This window comes from Typopeltis vanoorti, chromosome 10, assembly GCF_054136105.1.
Source record: "Typopeltis vanoorti isolate ZY-2024b chromosome 10, IOZ_Tvanoo_1.0, whole genome shotgun sequence".
In the NCBI taxonomy this organism is placed as follows: domain Eukaryota; kingdom Metazoa; phylum Arthropoda; class Arachnida; order Uropygi; family Thelyphonidae; genus Typopeltis; species Typopeltis vanoorti.
In genome coordinates this window covers 12,974,756-12,998,334 of record NC_143558.1, presented here as the reverse complement: position 1 = coordinate 12,998,334, position 23,579 = coordinate 12,974,756, and the positions used below count along the sequence as shown (strand labels likewise).

The 23,579-nt window shown below is 36.1% G+C and overlaps 1 protein-coding gene across 3 annotated transcripts in view; it reads left to right on the top strand.

Moving 5' to 3' along the window:
• The window catches only part of RyR (Ryanodine receptor), a 1,703,288-nt gene that overhangs the window by 1,161,127 nt on the left and 518,582 nt on the right, over window positions 1-23,579 (top strand). For all 3 annotated transcript variants that reach the window (XM_090399345.1, XM_090399347.1, XM_090399344.1), the window contains exon 83: window positions 729-841. In XM_090399345.1, coding sequence (XP_090255471.1) covers window positions 729-841 — 113 coding nt within the window. The remainder of the gene's footprint in view (window positions 1-728; window positions 842-23,579) is intronic.

The window sequence follows — 23,579 nt, the reverse complement described above, 5'->3', positions numbered from 1 at the left end:
ACCTTTCCAGAAGATTGAAGGCTGTTCTAGCAGAAAAGGCTAGACCAACTCCATATTAATGGCTTTCATATTTGAGTGAGAGTTGGGATGAGCTGGTAGATATTTCTGGTCAGATAATATGTTATATTTTTGCATTGCAGTAACACCAGTAAAAACCACCCTATATATTCCTCATATGAAGCACACAGATTTAAAAATAAAATGCAAGGTGCCATTTTAATCCTTAATTCAGCATATATTGTGAATTAAGGATTAAAACAGCCTATTGAAAGAATGGTTTCAATTAATTTGCAATGCATACACCCCATGCATCTTATCAGAAGATTCTGTTTTATTATTTTTTAATTAATTTTTTTTTTCTAAAAAAGAAAGAACTATTGCAACAGTGCAATATATATATATTAAAATTCTTGGAACACTACAACCTGTATACCTAATACAAGTCATTAGAATTTTTTTTATTTATTTATTTTACTTTGATCTTTCTGAGGATGGGCTTATATTATTCCCAAAAGCATGTGTACAAATCTTGTTTTGTGAAAATTAAGCTAATTTATATCATGAGTTGAATTATGGGACAGGTGGCAACCCTTAGACATCTACCTGCTTAATAAATGTATACATACACACACACATGTATTACTCTGTGTCAAATGTTACATTTGTTTTTTCTTTTAAAGTAATCTATCAATTTCAGTAATTAACATCTTTACTTCGGGTCACTTCAGATTGACCATCCCATGGGCCAACAGAGTGGAGTTAAAAGGGGGATTGTATCCCTTCAAAGAAAACGTGCTGTGATAGCCTGCTTCCGTATGACTTCTCTTCACAGTTTACCAAGGTAACAATTCTGGGATGAGTAACTGTTTGCATTGTTCTGATACTAACTATGCTTATCCCTGGTTATCACAGTAATCACTAAACAAGACTTCGAACCAGTTTTGATTTACAGAGCAGTCCTTAGTTGATATTTGCATGTGTCTGCACAATCATGGACTTACTTTTGACTTACATCTTGCTGCATGTTGCCCATAATATCTAGTATAAAAAAATATTTTTCAATATCACTCTTTGATGTTCAAGTTTTAATCTATATGATTTTCAGTTAAAAAAAAAAAAGAAGAATTTATTTTCAGTCATTCATTCAAAAACCTTAAATATCATGATGAACTATATAATCACAATGTTTGTGTTTTTTGAATGAATTATTGATTTCAGTTCGTCATTGAATAATTCAAAAAAGTTGTATGATTTAATTTTTTTCCTTTCATACATACATACATATATTTATACATGCAAGCGCTTGGTCTTACAAAATTTGTTTTATAATTTCTTTTATCTGAATAAAAACTTCATTTTTTCCTAATTGTTTTACAAAAATGATGCAAGATATGAGAGCTGAGTTGGTGAAGATGAAATGGATGAAGAGTGAAATGAAAAGAATTGTAGATATGTATGGAAGAGTTAAGAAGAAGATGGAAACGAATGATGTTGATATAAAAGCGGTAATGAATGGCTCGTGAGTGGCATTGTTTGGGGGATTCGATTATTAGAGATGTAATAAACAAGAGGATGCACAAGGTTTTTTCCAGGAGGTAAAATGAATAGCGTGATTGAGGCATTAGATATGAGAAGTAAGTGAGCAAAAGAATTGGTAGTGGTAGTAGGAACAAATGATTTGACTGGGAATGAGGAGACCGTAAAACTGGATATCAGAAGGGCGTTGAGAAGGATAAAAGATGATGGTGTGATAGCAAAGATGATCTGTGTGTTGCTCATGTATGACAGTGATGAGATGAGGTGGAGAGGATGGATTATGAATATGTTAGTGGAAATATGTGAAGAGAAAGGAGTGCAGTTTTTTAATGTGTGGAATGAGTTTGAAGGCTGAATTGAACTGTATAAAAGTGATGGACTGTTTGAATTTTGATGTGAGCCATTTAGATAGACTGCTTCTGGAAATGAGAGTAATAAGTGCAAAGAATGAATCTGAGAATGATGTGAAAGAGCGAGAGAGTAAGGAAGGCGAAATTGAAACGGTTCTTATGAATGAAGAAGTGAGTAGCATGAGTGTAAAGAATGAGAGAACAAGTGTACAAGACAAACAGGGAAACATGGAGACTCAGGATGGAGAGAAGAACACAGCATGAGAAAGTTTGATGCTCAAAGAGAAAGTGAATGTGTGTGTAGACAAAAAGGGAATGAGATGGCCCAGAATGTAGGGAGAAAACAGATGGATTTGAAGGGGGTTCTGGGTTGGGTAAGGAGAAAAAAGAAATGGCTCGAGGAAGGTACAAAGAGGTCACATCTAATAAGTATTATCAGTAAAACTTATTATGATCCAGAATGAGTTATGTTTGTATACAATGTTACGAGGGTGATCTGAATAGGTCTCGGCCTCGACCATAGATGGCAACACTATCGGCATGATTTTTTTTTCTAAGTTGGTACACCTGTCATAATCATCCATGTGAAATTGCAAGTCATTCTATCAAGTAGCTTGTTTTATACAGCTGTCTAAAGCAAAAGTATTGTCTATATCCCTTGAAATGGATAAAATTGAGTATTGTGCAGTTATAAAATTCTTTGTAAAAGATGGTTTAGCGGTAAAAGAAATTCATTCAAAGTTCATAAAAGTTTATGGGCATTCTTCTCCTTCATTTTTGACAATTAAGAAATGGGCTGCTGAGTTTAAACGTGACTGTACCAGCCTTGAAGATGATCCACAAGAAGGACATCCAAAAAGTGTAACAACACCAGAAATCAATGATCAAGTGCATGATATGATATTGGATGACCGGCGAGTCAAAGTGCATGAAATTGCTGAGACTATAGGCATTTCAAAAGAATATGTAGGATATATTTTGCATGAAGAATTGCAAATGAAAAAGTTTTGCATAAGATGGGTGCCACGCTTGCTCACAGCAGATCAACAACACACTCGCATGAAAATCTCTGAACAATGCTTGGAGTATTTTAACAAGAATAAAACTGATTTTGTGCATCGATTTATTACTATGGATGAGACTTAGGTTCACCATTACACACCAGAATCCAAACAGCAGTCAAAACAGTGGACAGAAACCAGTTGTTCAGCACCACAGAAGACAAAATCGGTTCCATCAGCAGGAAAGGTCATGGCATCAGTGTTTTGGAATGCTAAAGGCATTTTGTTTTTTAATTATCTTGAAAAGGGTAAAACAATAACTGGGGAATATTATTCCAATCAGCAGTAAAGGTCATGCCATCAGTGTTTTGGAATGCTAAAGGCATTTTGTTTAGTAATTATCTTGAAAAGAGTAAAACAATAACTGAGGAATATTATTCCAATCTTTTAACCAGACTAGATGAAAAAATTCATGAGAAAAGACCTGGTTTGCAGAAGAAAAAAAATCTTACATCAGGACAATGCACCTGCCCACAAAGGTATTTTGGCAATGGGAAAATTAAGGGATCTGCACTATGAATTGTTGGAACATCCACCCTATTCCCCAGATTTGGCTCCCTCTGACTTCTATCTCTTACCAAAACTAAAACTCTCCCTCGCTGGTCAGCATTTTTCTTCGAATCAAGAAGTGATTGCAGCTGTAGAGGGGTATTTTGCAGATCTTACTGAGAACCACTACACGGACAGGATAATGGCGCTGGAGCATTGCTGGAATAAATGTATTGGTCTTAAGAGAGATTATGTTGAAAAATGAAAATAATTTTGAAATTATAAATTTGTTTTTTCGTTGTTAGGCTGAGAACTTTTCAGACCGTTCTCGTATGATAGGTATCAGAAACAAGGGAAGTGAAAGGATTGCATTGATTGAGTTCATTCACCCAAAAAATTGTTAGAATAAGTTGTTAGAGACATGGTGGGATGAGGATGACATCCTGATAGAAATAGACATGGAAGGTTACGATGTTTTTCATGAGGTTAGAAAGGTTACAAAGGGATTGAGGTGGAGTGATTGATGATAGATATCGTCATAGATATTTGCCCATATTCTCATAAATATTAGTGCCAGCACTTTTAAATTTTTCAAGGTAATTAATGCATTGGTCAACAGAGATGTATATTTAGAGGTATATTTAGATTTTGATATGACAACGACAAGTTTGTAATTAAATTTTAATGAATGGGGTTAGATAGTAAAGTTTGGAGAATGGCTGTCTGATAGGTATCAGCAAGTATTATATAGGGAGTAGTGTTCTACAGAGGAAAACTATTAGGGATGTTTTGAGGCCACTATTTTTTCACTTGTATGTTAATAATGGGAGAATTTTAAATGGGGACAAGCATTTTTTTTTTATATGGGTCCCACCTATGAAAGGTTCTTGTAAACCTATAATACATTAGTACTGTTGGTTGACTAATGAATTTTTTCAGTTTCATTTTTTTTCATTAATTTTTATTTTATTTTTTTGTATTTGTATTCATTTTTTACCAAGTCTGAAACCCTGCTATAGAGTCTAAACAAAGAACTTTTTCAAATCACTTCAGGCCTCCGTTGAGCAGGCCAGCTGTCTCACACTGGGCAATGAAATTCATTTCCCATATAAAAACATCATAAACATGTATGAATGAAAGATGGGATGTAGATTAGTGTTGATATCTTGTATGAGAGTTAGAGAGAGAGAGAGAGAGAGAGATAAGGGATCTTAGAATGATAATGGGCATGGATGTGGACCTAAAATTTAGGAGACACATTGCTTTTTAAAATTGTGGAAACATCACAATGGATTATGGCAGTGATGCCTCAGACATTGACACATAAGAGTAAGGAGGTTATGGTTCCTTTATATAAACACCAATTGGGCTGTATACTACCATACACAGGTATGATCGTTCTGATTATCAAGGAGATGTATTAGCAGCAAGAATCAAGAGAGATGTTTGACTAAGGTAGTTCAATCTCTGGAATGTTGAGTATGAATAAAGAATGAGGGAATAAAATTTGTATCCTTGTGAATATAAAGAGAAGAGAAGATATCATTGAGAATATAAGTTGGTGAGGGATTGCTACCAGATTAATATGGAGAACATTTTTATATTTTTCATAGAAGCAAGTGAGACAAAATAATGACCATGGCAGGTAGGAGCAAGAGAGGGGATAAATTTGTCAGATGTTGGTAAGAGACATATAAGTTGGTTAAGGGTGTTGTTATGGGTTAATGTAGAGGACGTTTTTCATGGAAAAGGCAAAGATCGGTAGAACAAGAGTCTATTCCAAAAACAGACTCTTATTTATTCCTGACCTGAAAGCTGTATAAGAGAGTGTGAGCAAGGGAGTGATGAGTAGATTTTTTGCTTAGAGAGTGGAATGCATTTGCTGCCTGAGAGTATAATGAGTACAGAAACAGTGGATGAGTCGTGTGTGTGTGTGTGTGCGTGCGTGCGTGCGTGCGAGAGAGAGAGAGAGAGTGAAACCTGCTCAGGTGAGTATTCTAACTTCATGTAGATCTCATCATAACGATATTAATTAATTTCTCACAAATTAGTGATGCTGAAAACATAGACATTTTGGTAGTTATAAATATTGCAGAAAGGAGAGTCAATCGAAAGGTGGAAATTCTCTCTCTAACCAGTTTTGAAGCCACTATAGTTATTCTGAACTTATTATTATCATTATTATTATTCGTGACACCTCCAGGGAGTCTGAAGCCTCATCGCAGGAGGACACCTACTATACAACTGTCTCCACCACTATGCCGAACCTCTACTACCAATCATCTCCATCAACATCATCTGCTGCCCACCACCACCACCACAAGTATTTTTGTATGTAAATTGTGTGTGTTCTGAAGGGCTGATTTGTCTGTATGCAGGATGAAAAACCCGAGTTTCCAGGAGAAAAAACCCTCCTACCTCCATATGAGATCGGCTAACTCACTTTCGATTGAAAAAGTCCACATAAAGATTCCTCCCATCACGACGAGAATCGAACTTAGGCCTATTCCAATCGAAGGCCACAACGTACCATCATTCTTCCAATTGCACTACGGAGGTGCTTATCATATGTGAAATGAGATAAAATTTGGTACAAATTACTTCTAAACAATACTAATACCAAAAATTTTCCTTAATTGTAAAAAGAGTCCTAAGCAGTATTGGCTTGTAGATGTTTCTAGACAATCCATTTGTGTATGTATGTATATACCAGTGCAGCCATACTTTATTGTATTTCTTGTAGATAAACTTATATGTTGGTGATACATAACTCTCAATTTTTAGGGAAAGACAATGTATACTGTTATTAATTAAAAAACTTTAATTAATACTTCCTATATTTTGGCATTGCTACATTACCATCTTCAGGGAACATAAAATTAATGATATGTGCATGCAGGCACTAACACTGAACAAATATGGCTGAAGACAACAACTGAAGTCGGTCCTAGAGTCTTATGCATCCAAATTTGTTGAGGTTTTGGGAGTTTTTTAGAGCTGAGGCTGATTCCAGGAATAATCTCTCATATTTATACTTACTGCAGTGTAGTTAGGTAGCTTTGTTCCAGCATATTTTGTGGTGGATGTCCAAAGCATGGTCAACAAGTCCTGAGTAGTTGTATTGGTGGAAACGGATATAATCCTTATGTTCAGATATTAGCCTAATATTAGCTGTTCTGCTTGTTTGGCCATAGTAAGACAGTTTGCAACTACAAGGGACCTGGTATACTCCAGGTAGGTCTAGGAGAAGTGGCTGGTCCTTTTGGGAGTGGATAAGAGATGCCAATTTTTTATATGGTTTATAACAAGTTGTCAAGTCATATTTTTTTAGGATTTTTGTTAGCTTTTCAGAAGTACCTGAATATAAGGAATGGTGATAGATTAAGGCAGTCCCTGTCATGGAGGGGGTGGGGAGAGATTGAGGTAGCCTGGGTTCTTACCCAAGCTAAACCTCCAAAAAGCAACCTATCTAAAGAAGAATTCAAATCTCTACAGGAAATAAAAAAATAACAGTAAAATAATAATTACTAAAGCAGATAACTGAAATGTCACTGTAGTTCTAAGCAAAACTGACGACACAGGTAAGCTTACCTCTTTTCTGTTAGATCGGTCTACTTACCTCCCTTTAGAATATGATCCCACCAGCTCCCAAATCAGAACACTCCATAGGCTCCTTAAGAAGGTTACTTCTTGGCCTGAGGAAGTAACTAACAAACTAAAACCTTTTAACTCTAGAAATCCCAGAATATATGGACTTCCAAAAATCCATAAACAGAATGTGCCATTACATCCCATTGTGGATGGCATTGATTTCCCCCACATACAAATTAGCCAAACATTTAGCCAGAGTGCTCACACAATATACTTGTCAACACACCTTCACACATAAAAAATTCAGCCCACTTTAAAGCCAGAGTAGAAAACCTCTCACTCCAACACACTGACATAATGGTCAATTTTGACGTCTCCTCCTTATTCACCAATGTCCCACTCAAAGATACTTTGGATATTTTGATATTTTGCCCACTCAAAAATACTCATCCAAGCCAAATTTCCTCCCGATATCTCAGCTCTATTTCAGTTTATCACGAACTCAGGCTATTTCGTTTCGCAAGGAAAATTCTATAAACAAATAGAGGGGACAGCTATTGGTTCTCCACTCTCTCCATCGCTGGCCAACTTCTTTATGGAGACCTTTGAAGAAAAAGCCTTAAACTCGGCTCCACTTAAACCTACTGTTTGGCTACGCTATTTAGATGATGTGTTCGCTATTTGGCCCACATGACTTGAACACACTCCACAACTTCTTATCACACTTAAACAATCAACACCCCAGGATCTAGTTTAACTTGGAAAAAGAAAACAATAACAATCTCTCTTTCCTAGACAATCTGATTACATGCCAGCCTGATGGATCCCTGGCTTTCTCTGTTTACAGAAAACCTACACATACAGGTAGATACATTCACCAGCAATCACACCACTATCCCCTCCCAGCAATATGGAATTATAAAAACCCTATATAACAGGGCAAAATTAATCAGTTTAGATAACAATGCCCTTACCACTGAACTTAACCATATTCTTAACACTTCTTCTGAAAAGCTAACAAAAATCCTAAAAAAATATGACTTGACAACTTGTTAAAAACCATATAAAAAATTGGCATCTCCTATCTTCTCCCTAAGGACAAGCCACTTCCCCTAGACCTACCTGAAGTATACCATCCCTTGTAGTTGCAAACTGTCTTAGTACGGCCAAACAGGCAGGACAGCTGATATCAGGCTAATATCTGAACATAAGGATTATATCCGTTTCCACCAATACAACCACTCAGGACTTGCTGACCATGCTTTGAAAATCCACCACAAAATATGCTGGAAGAAAGCTATTATTATTATTCAGGCTTCCATGGAGTCAAAAGACTCATCGTGGGAGGTCCTTCCTAAGAAACACAAAATCTATCAAGACTCATCGAGGGGAGGTCCCCCCCCCCCCCCAAGAAACACAAAGTCTATCATACCACTCCTTAAACTCATTGACCGTTCTCACTCTCACCACTCCATCAGGCAATGCATTCCATAGTTCAACCACCCTCCATGCAAAGAAACCATTCCTCACCCTCTTGCTCACAGTTTCCTTTCATAACTTCCAGGGGTGGCCTCTTGTTATCACTCCTTTCTGCTGTTCAACAAAGCGAAAGAACTCCCAAGTGTCAACCCTGTAACCACCTCGCAACAGCATTCATTAAAAGTCTCAATCATATCACCTCTCCTTCTTTTGTCCACCAAACTCTGCAGTCCACATTCCCTCAGCCGATCCTCATAATTATCATTGTACAGTTCTGAAACCATCTTTGTTATCCACCTTTGTACCTTTTCCATGGTTAGTTTATCCCCTTCAAATACTGGGAATCAAATCTAAGAACAATAGTCGAAGTGTAGTCTGATCAGGGCTTTATACAATGGAATGATAACTGTTTTATCTCTGCAGGTCAGCATCCTTCTCATTATTGCAGCAATCTTCTGTGTTACCTTCACTACCTTTGCAATATGTCCTCTAAATTTCAGGTTTCTATCAATCATCAACCCCCTGATCTCTTGTGTCCCCTACTTCCTCCAGTATAACTCCTCCCATAGAGGACGCAGTGTCTCATTGATGTTTCCCAAACCTCAAGACCTTACATTTTGCTGCATTAAACTGAACTCCCCCATTCATTTGCCCATCTATCTAGCTTATTCAAATCCTCTTGCAGGGCTGCCACATCTGCACTGTTACTAATAATCCTTCCCAGCTTCGCATCATCCGCAAACAACTGAATATCTCCTTGCAATCCACTGACATTGTCATTGATATAAAGGTTAAACAATATAGGTCCGAGTACTGAGCCCTGTGGGACCCCACTTGTAACCCTCTGCTTCCTTGAAACTGCCCCACCATATGCAACTCTCTGATACCTATCGGACAGCCAATCCTGAATCCAGTTGACCAATCTGACATCCAGACCCATGTGCTGGAACATAAATATCAGCTTATCATGTGGCACCCTGTCAAATGCCTTCGCTAAGTCTAAGAAAATGGCAGTATATACCTTTCCCTTGTCTAATGATCTACTAACTTTATCATAAAAGCTAGCATATTGCTAAAACAAGAGCACCCCCCTCACAAATCCATGTTGACTCTCACAGATAACATTACCCTCATCTGCCCAATGCTGTATATGGTCCTTCACTACTTTCTCCAAGATCTTACTAACTACTGATGACACACAAACTGGCCTATAATTAGATACTTCCAGTCTGCTACTGTCCTTATGCATTGGCACCATCTTACCTTCCTTCCGTTCTCTGGGCACCTTTCTCGCAGCCAGACTTTCAATGAAAAGCCAAGTCAAAGGCACTGTCAGTTCCCTAGCACATTCTCTTAAAACTCGTGGTGAAATACCATCCAGTCCCAGAGTTTTACTGACATCCAGAGTACTCAGTATTTGAAACACACTCTTCTACTGTACCTCTAAACCTTGAACCTGCTCAATCCCTCTAGCGTTAAAACTGTCTTCTCCAGGATGAAATACTCCAATAAAGTGTTCATTGAACAATTCCACTATATCCTCTGCATCAGTCACTCTATTCCCATTTTTATCCCACAATATCTTTCTTCCACAGTCATTTCTCTTCCTACACTGACTACAGCTACCTTACTACACTGCAGTAAGTATAAATATGAGAGATTATTCCTGGAATCAGCCTCAGCTCTAAAAAACTCCCAAAACCTCAACAAATTTGGATGCATGAGACTGTCCCAAATATTTGAAGCTTGCATTCTTAGAACATCAGCCCAACAGCCAAGAATACTACCCAATTTATCCCACTAAGTGACACCTTTTAGGACTCTAGGACCGACTTCAGTTGTTGTCTTCAGCCATATTTATTCACTGTTAGTGCCTGCGTGCACATATCATTAATTTTATGTTCCCTGAAGATGGTAAGTTTTTTTATTTTTTTTTATTTTTTTATTTTTTTTTTTAATAATGTTGGGCCTATACACAGGAGGTTGGTTGGTCAACCTATAGTACATTAGTACTATGTATGGTTTGTGGGTTGGGAAAGAAGGAATTTGTTTACATTTGATTTGAATGACTTTAAATTGTATTCCTTGGGAAACACAGCAGGTGGAAGACTGTTCCACAGTGCAGCAGTTGCAGGGATGAAGGAAGAGGAAGAGAAATTTGTTCTGTTTGTTTCTTCATGTACTGTGAAGGGATGTTGTGCAGCAGCTGCATGTGTTCCAATGAGTTTAGTACTGAGTGGAGGAATTATTGATGTTATTGCAGATGAGCATTTCCCATGGAAATATTTGTAGAATATACATACTGCAGAGACCATACGTCTGTGTGAAAATGGGGGGAGAGAGTTGCTAAGGGATGGATCGTTGATAAGTCTAATTGCTCTCCTCTGTATTGAGCCAAGCATTTTGAGAGAGCTTTTGCGTGCATCGGTATTCAATAGTTGGGCGGATATGTGACTTGTATAATGTTAATAGCTGTTCAGGGGTGAAGTAACATCTTGAGCAAAAGAGAAATCCTAGTTTTTTTGAGGCTGAGGATGCAATGTTTGAGATATGTTTGTGCCAGGAGAGGTTTGATGTGAGGGTGATTCCAAGGAGCGAGATCTCAAACTGTCTGGAAATTTGGATACCGTCAAAAAGGATACTTGGAAAAAATGGTTCTTTTTTTATGGGAAATAGTACAGAACTGGGTTTTATTGGAATTGAAATTTATCAGGTTATCCGAACCCCATTATGGGATGGCTTCGAGATCGGAGTTGAGGGTGGTGGTGGTGGTTGCTCTGTAGGTTGAGGTGAGTTGTGTAGGGTAAGGCTTATCAAATGCAAATGAGGAGTGCTGTCATCTGCAAAACTGTGTATTGGGTTGGAGGGCAATTGCAGTAGGTCATTGATATATATAGCATGAATTGGGTGGTGAGAGGATAGGGAGCCGTCCACCATCACACACAGGGTGTGCGTCCAGACAGAAAACTGGTAATCCACCTACAGAAGTATTACAGACTTCCTATATTTCGGTAATGTAACATTACCGAAATATAGGAAGTATTAATTAATTTTTTTAATTAATATAACAGAGTACGTCATCTTTCCCTAAAAATTGACAGTTAGCCACGCTTTAAAAAAAATTATTGCTATTATTATTATTATTATTATTATTATTATTTTCTCATACATCTGCATAACATCAAAGACTCATTGCAAGAGGCTTGTACTAACTATTATTCACACAATGCCTATCACACTTCTTTCTGAACTCATTCACTGACAAAGCTCTGACTACTACCTGTGGAGACTCATTCTACCCATTCACTACACTCCAAACAAAAAAAACCAAAACTGCACTCTTACACAGTTTTTATGGTGACCCCTTCTTCACTCCTTTCCTTCCAAGTATTGAAAAAAAAAATGTTTATCAATCCTATAAAACTCCTTTATAAACTTATATGTTTCTATCACATCCATCTTTTCTGCCTATCAACTAGTCTTTGTCTAGTCTAGTCTTAGTTCTTATCAATCATTACCTCAAAATATTTTACTTCCTCCACCTCCATCAATATTTCCCCACCAAGTGTAAACTCTACATTCCATCTTTGTTTTCTGAATGTTAAACCTTTACTCCTTGCAACCAAAACTGATAACTCCACTCCCACACCATTTCACTCAGTCTATCCAAGTTATCTTGTAAAACAACATGATCCGTGCTACATCCTCATAGCTCTTCACAACTTTGCATTATCTGCAAACAACTGAATATCACCATTCAAACTTCCTTCAATACCATTAACATACAAGTCAAACAGCAATAGCCCTAAAACAGACCCTTGAGGCACACCACTAGAAAGTCATCCTTAGTAACTTTCTTCTTTTGGGATATTGCTCCCCAACTTACTGATTCCTATCAGACAGCCAGTCTCAAATCCAATGCACTAATCACTCATCATCTGGTAATTTATCAAAAGCCTTTCAATATCTAACTATACTATTGTGTATTCACCCTCACCAAATGCAGCTGTCACCTTATTGTAATAAGTAATTATATTACAAAAACATGACCCCTTCCTTTAGCAAATCCATGCTGTCATCAAAGATAATACCGCTAAACTCACGTAAAAATTTATTTAATAGTATAATTTTCACCTGCGTGTCACAGGCATCTTCAGTACATTTTAAGCTAAAATTAAACGATAACTGACAATTCCAAAAATGCACCTAAGTAGCTAATTAGTCAGTTATTAATTAGCTAATTACCAGTTATTGTTTAATTTTAGCTTAAAATGTACTGAAGATGCCTGTGACATGCAGGCGAAAATTATACTATTAAATAATCTTTTTACGTGAGTTTTTCCATTATTAATTTTGTATTTATATGTCTGCTCACGGTATTCCCTTATTAAAACTTATAATACTGTTATTATCAATCTAATTCTGGATCCTGGTTCTCAATAACCTCTCCAACACTAACACAACTCCTAAGACAAAGATTGGCCTATAATTTGAAATTCAAGTTTTATCCCCTCCCTTATGAAGTAGTACAATCTTGAATTCCTTCCACTTTTTTGGAACTTGACCCAGTGTGAGACTCAAACAAATATGTGAAGGCAGATATCAACTCCTTGGCACATTCCCTCAAAATAAGTGGTGATGTATCATCAAGTTCCATAGCCCTGTTAATATCAAGTTTTCTCACTTCCACATATATCTCTTGTGCACTCACAGTCTGTCTCTCCTCCTTGTCATCCACTGCTCTCACTCTTCATGATGTCACACTCACAAGAACAAAAGACCTTTATGAACTGCTCATTTAATATCTGCACTATAGCCTCCATAGAAGCTTCCCTATACCATTCTTTCCAATCACTGTCATCCTACCATAATCTTTTTTTTTTCTCTGTTTGCTGCATATTGAAAGCACTCCCTAGGGTTTTTTTGCTTCATTAGCTAACTGTTGCTCATACTTCACTTTTACCACCCTTACCAACCAAGCCACCTTCCTTCCTTGTTCTTTGTTCTCCTCATGTAACTGATTATTACGATGCATCCAGGGCCGGATTTAGACTTGCTGAGGCCCTAAGCTATACAAAACCCAGAGTCCCCCTACTGTTTTAAATTACATCTGGTCTTTTTGTTTTTTTATTTGAGGCCCGGCAGATTGCGAGGCCCTAAGCTGTAGCTTTTTTAGCTTATACGTAAATCCGGCACTGGATGCATCTTATGTTGCCTCCATTATGCCTTCTTCCTTTATATTATATACTTAATCTCTTCATTTATCCATTTCACACCTACTTTATTTAACCTTCTGTCCCTTGAAATACAAGTAAAAGTAAAAGTATGAATTCACTTAAAGTCTTCCACTGATGTCCCTGCCACTGTGTGATTGACTGTAGCCATCACTGGCATTAGAGACTTTATTCGCTTAGCAACCAAAGCTGTGCCAAAAAGTATATAAGATACCATAATATAGAACTATATACACCAAATGGCATTTAAAGGTAAAAGAATTTATTAATATTTGTAGTTATAGTGAGGACTAGCTATTTTACGGTATTCATCCAGTTAAAAATCAACTTTGGCCCATAATCAAAGGAAAAGTTTGTGTGTCTTAGGATGCATGCATTTTGCTGACAACTAATCTTAGCTAATGATTTATCCTATTAAAATTTTAAATATCCTGGATACTCCTCATTAGGCTCATAACTCCCATCCCGCAAGAACTGCATGGCAGAAGTTGTTATCCACATCCAAGAAAAGAGCAGCAATTGCTTGCCTTCATAGTGTTCCACTTTATAATGTTCAGAGGTAAATAATCATAATAATTGTTCTAATATAATGGATATATTGATTATGTAAATCTACTTTTATCAGAAATAAAAATGCTGCAAATATTTTATGGAATAGTTGAATTGCACTTGGATGCATGTATACGATAACAATAAACAGTTAGCAAGCTAACCAGTGACACAGTGTGTGTGTGTGTGTGTGTGTGTGTGTGTGTGTGCACTTGCATGTGTGTGTGTGTATATATATATATATAGATGTAGATATAATCAGTTGGCCAGAATATTAGAGATTCCCGTGCTAAGTGAATTTCTCCATGAATTTTAAACATATGCAGGTACTGTCTATCAATTGTGTGATAATGTGCAAAGAGCATCTCTTTGCTCTTGGCCCTATAGAATGATCTTACCAGAATCTGATGAGAGCATCTCAGAGATCACTGCCCTGCTAGAAGTGTGTAACATTAATACAACATCACAATGTGGCCAGAAACAGCCAAGTGATATGAGAGGTAGATGAGAAACCATGTCCAGTAGATGTGATGTTGAGAATGCTTTCGTGATAAAATTAGATGAGCAAAGGAACATCAGCATTGGACAACAGTGTACTAGAGAAAGGTTGAATTTTGATGATTAATCTCATTCCTGTTATTTCATGCAGATTGGAGGGCGATATATAGTGATAACTACACCAAGTCATGATCATGTTGTGACCCTGTCATACTTGGTCACACAAGTGTAAGGCAATGATGATGAAGGGATGGTATGAGGTATGTTTTCCTGGCACTCTCTGGATACTAGTAATGAAAGTGCTGAATGGTGCAATGTCCTCAAGAAACATTGTTTCTTTCCAAGTACATCCATTCGTGTTGACTATTTATCCTGAATTAAATGGACACTTCCATTAGGATGATAAACCATGTTTTATAACATATCATCCAAGAATAGTATTAAAATCATGATTGTCACTTTAATTTAATGAATTGACCTCCTCCTCCTCACCATGACTAAATCTTTATCTCATTGAGTACATCTGCAACAATAATCACTATCAGCAAATGTGAGATAACTGCAAGAATTTTTGCTCTTTTTCGTGAATGGGTAGCCTACCTGTGGAGTGTTTCAGGAAGGAACCTCATGGAGTCAGTAACTAACTTGCAAACTATTCTGAAATCTCATAAAACATCCAAAAACTGTTTATCTCATAATCTCAAAATCTCATAAAACATCCAAAAAGTGGGTATCTCTGATTAATTGGCCATTGAATGTATATATGTGTGTTTTTTTTTGTATTTTAAACAAAGTAACATAGGAATACTCCTATATTGTTTGCTTGTAAATATGATATGTCATAAAAATAATTTACACAGCACACGTGCCCCACTCACATAAAGCAAGATAGGATATAACTTTTTTAATGTCTTGTTTTCTGCTAGTATCTACCAACATCCTGTCAATTAATAATTCAAACTCAGTTTAGCAAAACAAGCTGCCAAAACAAATAATTAGTCTACCCTCATTTCCAGACCCATAAAAATTATAATTCGTTTGTTTAACTGATTTATACATTTGGCACGAATGAAAGAACTAATGATTTTAAAGCAGCTATGCACCTTTATATTACTGTGGCTTGGTTTCAGGTTATTTGAAATTACAGCCAAAACAACTAATTAGGCCCCAAGTATTAGATCAGTTAATTGCTCAAACCCTTCCAACTGGAAACTCAGGAGGAAGGATTTCCCCCCCTGTGTTTCTAGTAGGAAAACCCTTCCACCTCTATACCTTCATTTCAAAAGCCTTTATAGAGATTCTTCGCATTATAAAGACAACTATAGTCAAGCTAATTAAAGATTCTAAAAGTGATATCTTCTTACTTATACAGTTGACCCTTGAACAATGCAGGGGTAAGCTCCCCCCCCACTTGTGCAGTCACAAATCCACATATAACTTTCGTTTCCCCAAAAAAACTTAACTACTAATATCCTACTGTTGACCGAAAGCCTTACTGATAATATAAGCAGTCGATTAACACATATTTTGTATGTTATATATATATATATATATATTATATACTGTATTCTTACAATAAAGTAAGTTAGAGAAAAGAAAATATTATTAAGAAAATCATAAGGAAGAGAAAAATGCATGTACAGTATTGTACTTATTTATCAATACCATAAATTTACGTCGTCTATTTACAAGATGATTCATCTGTCTGTCAGTACCTACATCAATATTGTCTTATATGAAACAAATCAATGCAGATGTTGTACGTATTACTAACTCTAGACATCAAAAATGAAAAGATAACGTGAAAAAGAAATGCATATTTATTTACAGGTATAAGGATTCATGCATTGGCAATGAAGAAGCAGCGATACGATTGCTTCACGGTAGCTTAGCCTTCTTCTTTTCCTTCTCTTCCATCATCTATGTGGATGATGATTTTATGCATTCAGACATGCCTAACTTTTTCTTAATTTTTTTCGATATTTCTAGGATATGGGGTTCATCTGCGAGTTTTTTCAAATTGTTGCAAATCTCCAAAAAAATTTTCCAATATATTTATTAGAAAAAATCCGCATATAAGTGGACCTGCTCACTTTAAACCCATATTGTTCAAAGGTCAACTATAGTTATTAAATACAATTCAGTCTGATTTCTCTTCTTATTTGTGATGGATTAAACATATATAGAAAAGAATCATTTCCGTATACTGTATAGTAGACACTGAAAAGAATTTCACATTGCTTCAAATTTTAGATATAAAACATATGGCAAAACTTATTTAACTTGAATGGAGGTACCCTTATTTATCCAAGGGTAAATTATGTGTTAAAAACTTTACAGAATATAAATTACTGCAATGAAATAGCCAAATAATTGAATTATGTTTAAATTAAAGATGCACGAAATTATATTCTTGGTTTCATCCATTATCCAAGTGTAAGCAAACAAAGTTTGCTTTGTTTGTTGTTGTTATGATCCATCGAGTCATTTCCGACTCCTGGTGACTCCACGAACATACACTCTCCATTCCGATCTGTCCCTGACCATGTCTTTCAGAACCTTCAAGTGCACTCCAGTTGCTTCTTTAACTCCATCCACCCATCTAATTCTTGTTCTTCCTCTCTTCCTCTCTCCTGCTTCCATCAACTTTAGCAAGCATCATCATCTTCTCCAGACTGTCATTTGCTCGCATAATATATCCAAAGTGTGACAATTTTTGCTTGATGATCATAGCTTCAAGGGAGCAATCTGGATTTATTCTGTCTATCACTAATTGATTGGTTTGCTTTGCAGTCCATGGTATTCTTAGTAAGTGTCTCCAAACCCATAATTCAAATGCATCTATCTTCCTTTTTTCACTCTTTCTCAGGGTCCAACTTTCACATCCATACAGCACCACAGGGAATGCCATTGCTTTCATGATTCTGATTTTTGTTGTGGGGCTAATATCTTTATCTTTAAAGATCTTGCTTAAATTTGTCATTGCTTTTTTTCCGAGTAATAATCTTCTTCTAACAACTTCTTCGGTACAATAACCATCTTTATCAATTCGGGATCCTAGGAACACAAAATTGTTAACTATTTCCATTTTCTCCCCCATCTACTTTAAAATCATTAAGTTCACATGTTGCCATAACTTTTGTCTTTTTGAGGATAAGTTTAAGACCATATTTAGCACTTTCTTCTTTAACTTACATAATGAGTTTCTTCAAATCTTCTTTGCATTCTGCTAGCAAGGTGGTATCATCTGCATACCTCAAATTATTAATATTTTTTCCACCCATTTTAATTCCAACTGAAGACTCTTCCAGCCCTGCTATTCTTAAAATGTATTCACTGTACAAGTTAAACAGGTATGGAGGTAAAATGCATCCTTGTTGCACCCCTTTACCTATTGTGAAATACTCAGTTTTTCCAAGATCTGTTCGGATAGTAGCTTCTTGTTCATAATAAAGATACCTCAAAAGGATAATGAAATGCTCTGGGACACCCATTGTTCTTAACACAGTCTACAGTTTCACATGAAAAGTTTGCTTACACTTGGATAATGCCCTGTCATGAAGTAACTTCATGACAGGGCAACTCGTACATGGAGGCTAATGATTTAACATCAATTGCCTTAGCATTCCATAGTGCAATGCACATATCTTTACAGACAAGTATAATAATTAATATTATTATTCAGGCCTCCATAGAGTCAAAAGACTCATCGTGGGAGGTCCTTTCTAAGAAACATAAGTCTATCAAGACTCATCGAGGGAGGTCCCTCCTAGGAAAAACAAAGTCTATCCAAGTGTGAGCAAACAAAGTTTGCGCCACTCCTTAAACTCATTGACCATTCTCGCTCTCATCACTCCATCATTATGGGAAAGGTCACTACCCAGACCGGTTTCGACATTTATTGATGTTTCATCAGTGGTAGCCAGACCCAGAACTAACTCCGAGGTTGAAGTAATGCATCTGTAAGGATATGTGCATTGCATTATGGCAGGGGGTGTTCAACCCGTCGATCGCGATCGACCGGTCGATCTCTTGTGTATTCCTCCTTACTTACAAATTTAAATAAAACTGAAAACATAATATTTTATTTATCATTATTTTGTATTATTTTTAATTCGCTTTAAGTGCATTGCTATTGTGTATTTATTTTTCGTTAAAATTGTCAAATCAGTAATTTTCTTATAAGTCTGGGTAAATGAATTAATTTGGATCAGTGGAAGTCAAACAGCAAGCCAAGTGAATATGATTATAAGCGAAGTGTAAAAACTCGATTGTAGCTTAAATATTAAATATTCCAAAGCACATTACATCGATTTTTTACTTAGGTTAAGTCCCATGTGAATATTGTAAAAAAATAAACTTTGTTTGTCTCGGTATAGTTTGTATTGGATGTTTTTGTAAATAACTCTTTTGAAATTAACTGTATATACTGCTTTAATAAGAATATGTTAGAGTGCTAAAAACAAAGGCAATGTTTTTTTTTTGTCGCTGAAGCTGTACATGGCAGCATTAGAAAGATTGTTATTGAAACTTGTATGTATGAGAAAGGCTTGCAGGTTCTAAGTGTAAACATCTCCGAAGTCAGTCAGAAAGATCTCAAACAACTTTCCAATGGCCAGCAACTTACAATCAAAAGAAAGCAGAGGAGAACAAAAGGCGTGCCGAACTTGAAACTTAAGATGAAAGACTCATACCGATTATTTGGGGGTTGCCAAACTTCATGCGAGGTCTCAGAGGAGGCCTAATAAAAAGGGACTGAAGCAAGTGGAAGGGGTCCCGGTTCCAGAATTACTGTCAGAGAGGAGGCTGCCCGGTCTAGAGTCACCATCAGAGAGACTTCCCAGATCCACGTTGCTTGAGAGAGGAGTTTCCTGCTTCCAGAAAGGAGCTTCTCGGTTCAAGACGTCGTTAGAGATTGATGATGAAAGTTTATTTTTCACTTGGTTAGAGTATAATAAATTTAGTTTAATCCTTTATCCAAGTGTGAGCAAACAAAGTTTGCGCCTGAAAGTATCTTCAGGACTGAAGTAAGGTGGTACAACACCAGGACACTCCTTGCAAAGGTGGGGAAAGCTACCAACACTCCTATCTCAGTATCTCCCATAATGCAAAACACATCTCCTTGCAGATATGTCTAATGTATGCATTAAGGGAAGGGCCACAACCCAGACTAGTTTTGACTTTTATTGAGGTCTCTTTAGTGGGGGCCAGGCCCGAGTAGAGATACCAGGCAGAAGCATTAGCAGGTCATCTCTACCTATAGGAGTTGCCAAATGGTGTGCCACCCTTTTTTAATAAATTACTCTGGATTTAGAGAAAGATGTTGAAAGTTTATTTTTCACTTGGTTAGAGTATAATAAATTTAGTTTAATCCTTTATCCAAGTGTGAGCAAACAAAGTTTGCGCCTGAAAGTATCTTCAGGACTGGGGTAAGGTGGTACAACACCAGGGCACTCCTTGCAAAGGTGGAGCAGGGAGATGTGTTTTGCATTATGGGAGATACTGAGATAGGAGTGTTGGTATCTTGCTCCACCTTTGCAAGGAGTGCCCTGGTGTTGTACCACCTTACCCCAGTCCTGAAGATACTTTCAGGCGCAAACTTTGTTTGCTCACACTTGAATAAAGGATTAAACTAAATGTATTATACATCGTTAGAGAGAGACTACTTCTAGGCTGCAGACAAGGTTTCAAATTGCCGAAAGGAAGAGTTCCAATTGCCGGAGAAAAGTTTCCAGGCCAGGTTAATGTCTGACATTCACCAGTGTGTTGTGTTTTTATTACAATTTGATGAATCAAACGACTTCACTGATATTGCTCAGTTAATGGTATTTATTCGCATGGTATTTCAAGATTATTCAAGTAAAGAAGTTTTGAAAATTATACCATTATTGGGAAGGACTAGGGGAGAAGACATTTTGTTTGGCATTTGATGAATTTGTGAAACAACACAAACTTCTGCTTTTTAAACTTGTGTCTATTACTACTGATGGTGCTCCTGCAATGATAGATAATTAATCAGGCATCATTTCATTATGTAAAAATGATGACAAATATCCAGATTTTTTAACATACCACTGTATTATTCACCAACAAGTACTGTATAGTAAAAGATTTAACACAAAATATGTTTTGGATATTACATTTAAAATTGAAAATTCTGTTCGAGGAAAAGCCCTGCAACATGGTTATTTAAATTACAGGCAGATGATGATAGGGAACTTCTGTTGTACAATAATGGTCGCTGGCTCAGCAGAAGTCAATTTTTAGAAAGATTTCTTGCATTAATTAACGATATAAAACATTTTTTTGATGAAAAATAAGATATTTATCCACAATTAAGTGATAAAAGATGGTTGTTACATTTATAATTTTTAGCAGATTTCTGTACGAAATTAAGCAATTTAAATTTAGAGTTACAAGGTAGAGATAAAAATTTCATTGACATGTTAAGTTCAATAAAAACTTTCCAACAATACTTACTTTTATTAAAGAAAAATATAAATGATGCGAATTTAGACATCTCCCATGTTTATTAAAATTTTTTGAACAAAATCAAGAAATGCTTCACTACGATTTAAAAGAATTTATTCTTGAAATAGAATTAGTTGAGGAAGAAATAAATTCAATATTTAAAGATTTTAATAAAACTGAAATGATTGCATCTTTTATCAATAATCCATTTGTTTAATAATCCATGTGTCAGTTTAATGCAGCAAAATGTAAGGTCTTGAGGTTTGGGAAACATCGATGGGATGCTGCATACTGTATGCGAGGAGTTATACTGGAGGAAGTTGGGGAGACGAGATCTGGGGTTGATGATTGATAGAAACCTGAAGTTTAGGGGACATATTGCAAAGGTGGTGAAGGTAACACAGAGGATTGCTGCAATTATGAGAAGGACACTGACCTGCAGAGATAAGAGGGTTATCATTCCGTTGTATAAGACCCTGATCAGACCACACTTGGTCTATTGTTCTCAGATTTGGTCCCTAGGATTTGAAGGGAATAAATTAACTGTAGAAAGGGTACAAAGGCAGATAACAAAGATGGTTTGAGGACTGTACCATGTTAGTTATGAGGATCGGCTGAGGGAATGTGGACTGCAGAGTTTTGCAGATAGAAGAAGGAGAGGTGATATGATTGAGACTTTTAAACTGTTGAGAGGTGGTTACAGGGTTGACACTGGGGAGTTCTTTCACTTGGTTGAATAGCAAGAAGGAGTGATGACAAGAGGCCATCCCTGGAAGTTACGAAAGGAAACTGTGAGCAAGAGGGTGAGGAGTGGTTTCTTTGCATGGAGGGTGGTTGAGCCGTGGAATGCATTGCCTGATAGAGTGGTGAGGGCGAGAACAGTCAATGAGTTTAAGGAGTGGTATGATAGATTTTGTGTTTCTTAGGGGGAACCTCCCTTTGATGAGTCTTGACAGACTTTATGTTCTTAGGAAGGACCTCCCACGATGAGTCTTTTGACTCCATGGAGGCCTGAATAATAATAATAATAATAATAATTTCAAGAAAACTTGAACATCACAGAAATTTCGAATAAAATTAGTGGGCTGTTTGATATAAACCAAGCCGAAGTAAAACTTGAGATAATAAACATTCAGAATAGTTTACATTTAAAATCAATAAACAATGAAGTCATTTGGAAGTATGAACATGAAAAATTTCCAGTATTAACTGATATTGGGCGAAAAATTCTGTCGTGTTTTGGATTGACATACTTGTCAGAATCTGCTTTTTCAAATATGACCGTCATAAAAAATCATTTAAGAAACCAAATTACAAATGATCACTTGGATGATTGTCTTTCTGTGATTGGCCACTTCTTCAAATCAACTTGACTATGAAAATGTTGTGAGGTCCAAACAACGCCAAATTTCACGTTAACTTTTTTTTTAATCAACCAGAATTTCCAGTAACTTGTGAGTTTGCAATCAATCTATTGTTTTTTCTAACTTTAGTTTTCCAAAATAGAGAAATAAATATTTTATTCCAATATATTTGTTGTTTTGTTGTATTAAAATAATGAAAGTGATAAAGTTTTTAGTTGTTTATTTTTAGTCTTTATTTGTGCTTGATCAGATATCAGGTTGGGGGAACAATCTATATAAGAGAGTAGATCGCCGAATTACTTATATATAAGAGAGTAGATCGCCGAATAACTTTTAATAGAAAAGTAGCTTGCGTAGTAAAAAAGGTTGAACACCACTGCATTATGGGATAGTAAGGCAATTGATGTGAAGTCATTAGCCTCTATATACGAGTTGCATTATCATAAAGTTACTTCATGTGCATACTTTGTATGCTTGCATGTGGAAAATGGATGAAATAATATACATAATTCAACATGAAAAGCATATTGAATTATGTGTATTAGAAAAAAGTAAGAAGACAAACCATACATAAATTTTTGAGGGTAAGGATGATGCTACATTTGGTACTGAATTTGAAAATGGTGCCAAAAATAGCAATAAGTGTGAAAATTATGTGCAGATATAGAACCAATAAATAAGAAGATAAGATTTGGAAGACTTATGGATTTAAAAGATAGTACAGGAAAACCTTACTTAACACAATTAATTAATCCATCAATTAATGTGCACTAAGCAAAATCGCTTTAAGTGAATACAATAAACAATAGGAATGATTATAATTCAACCATCAGTTAGCATAAATTTAATAAAAATTATAAGCTATATTAGAGGATAAAATTATCAAAGTTAATAAAAATCAATTGTTTAAATTTTCATTTAATGTCTAAACATTTGATTGAGCTACTTTTTTACAAA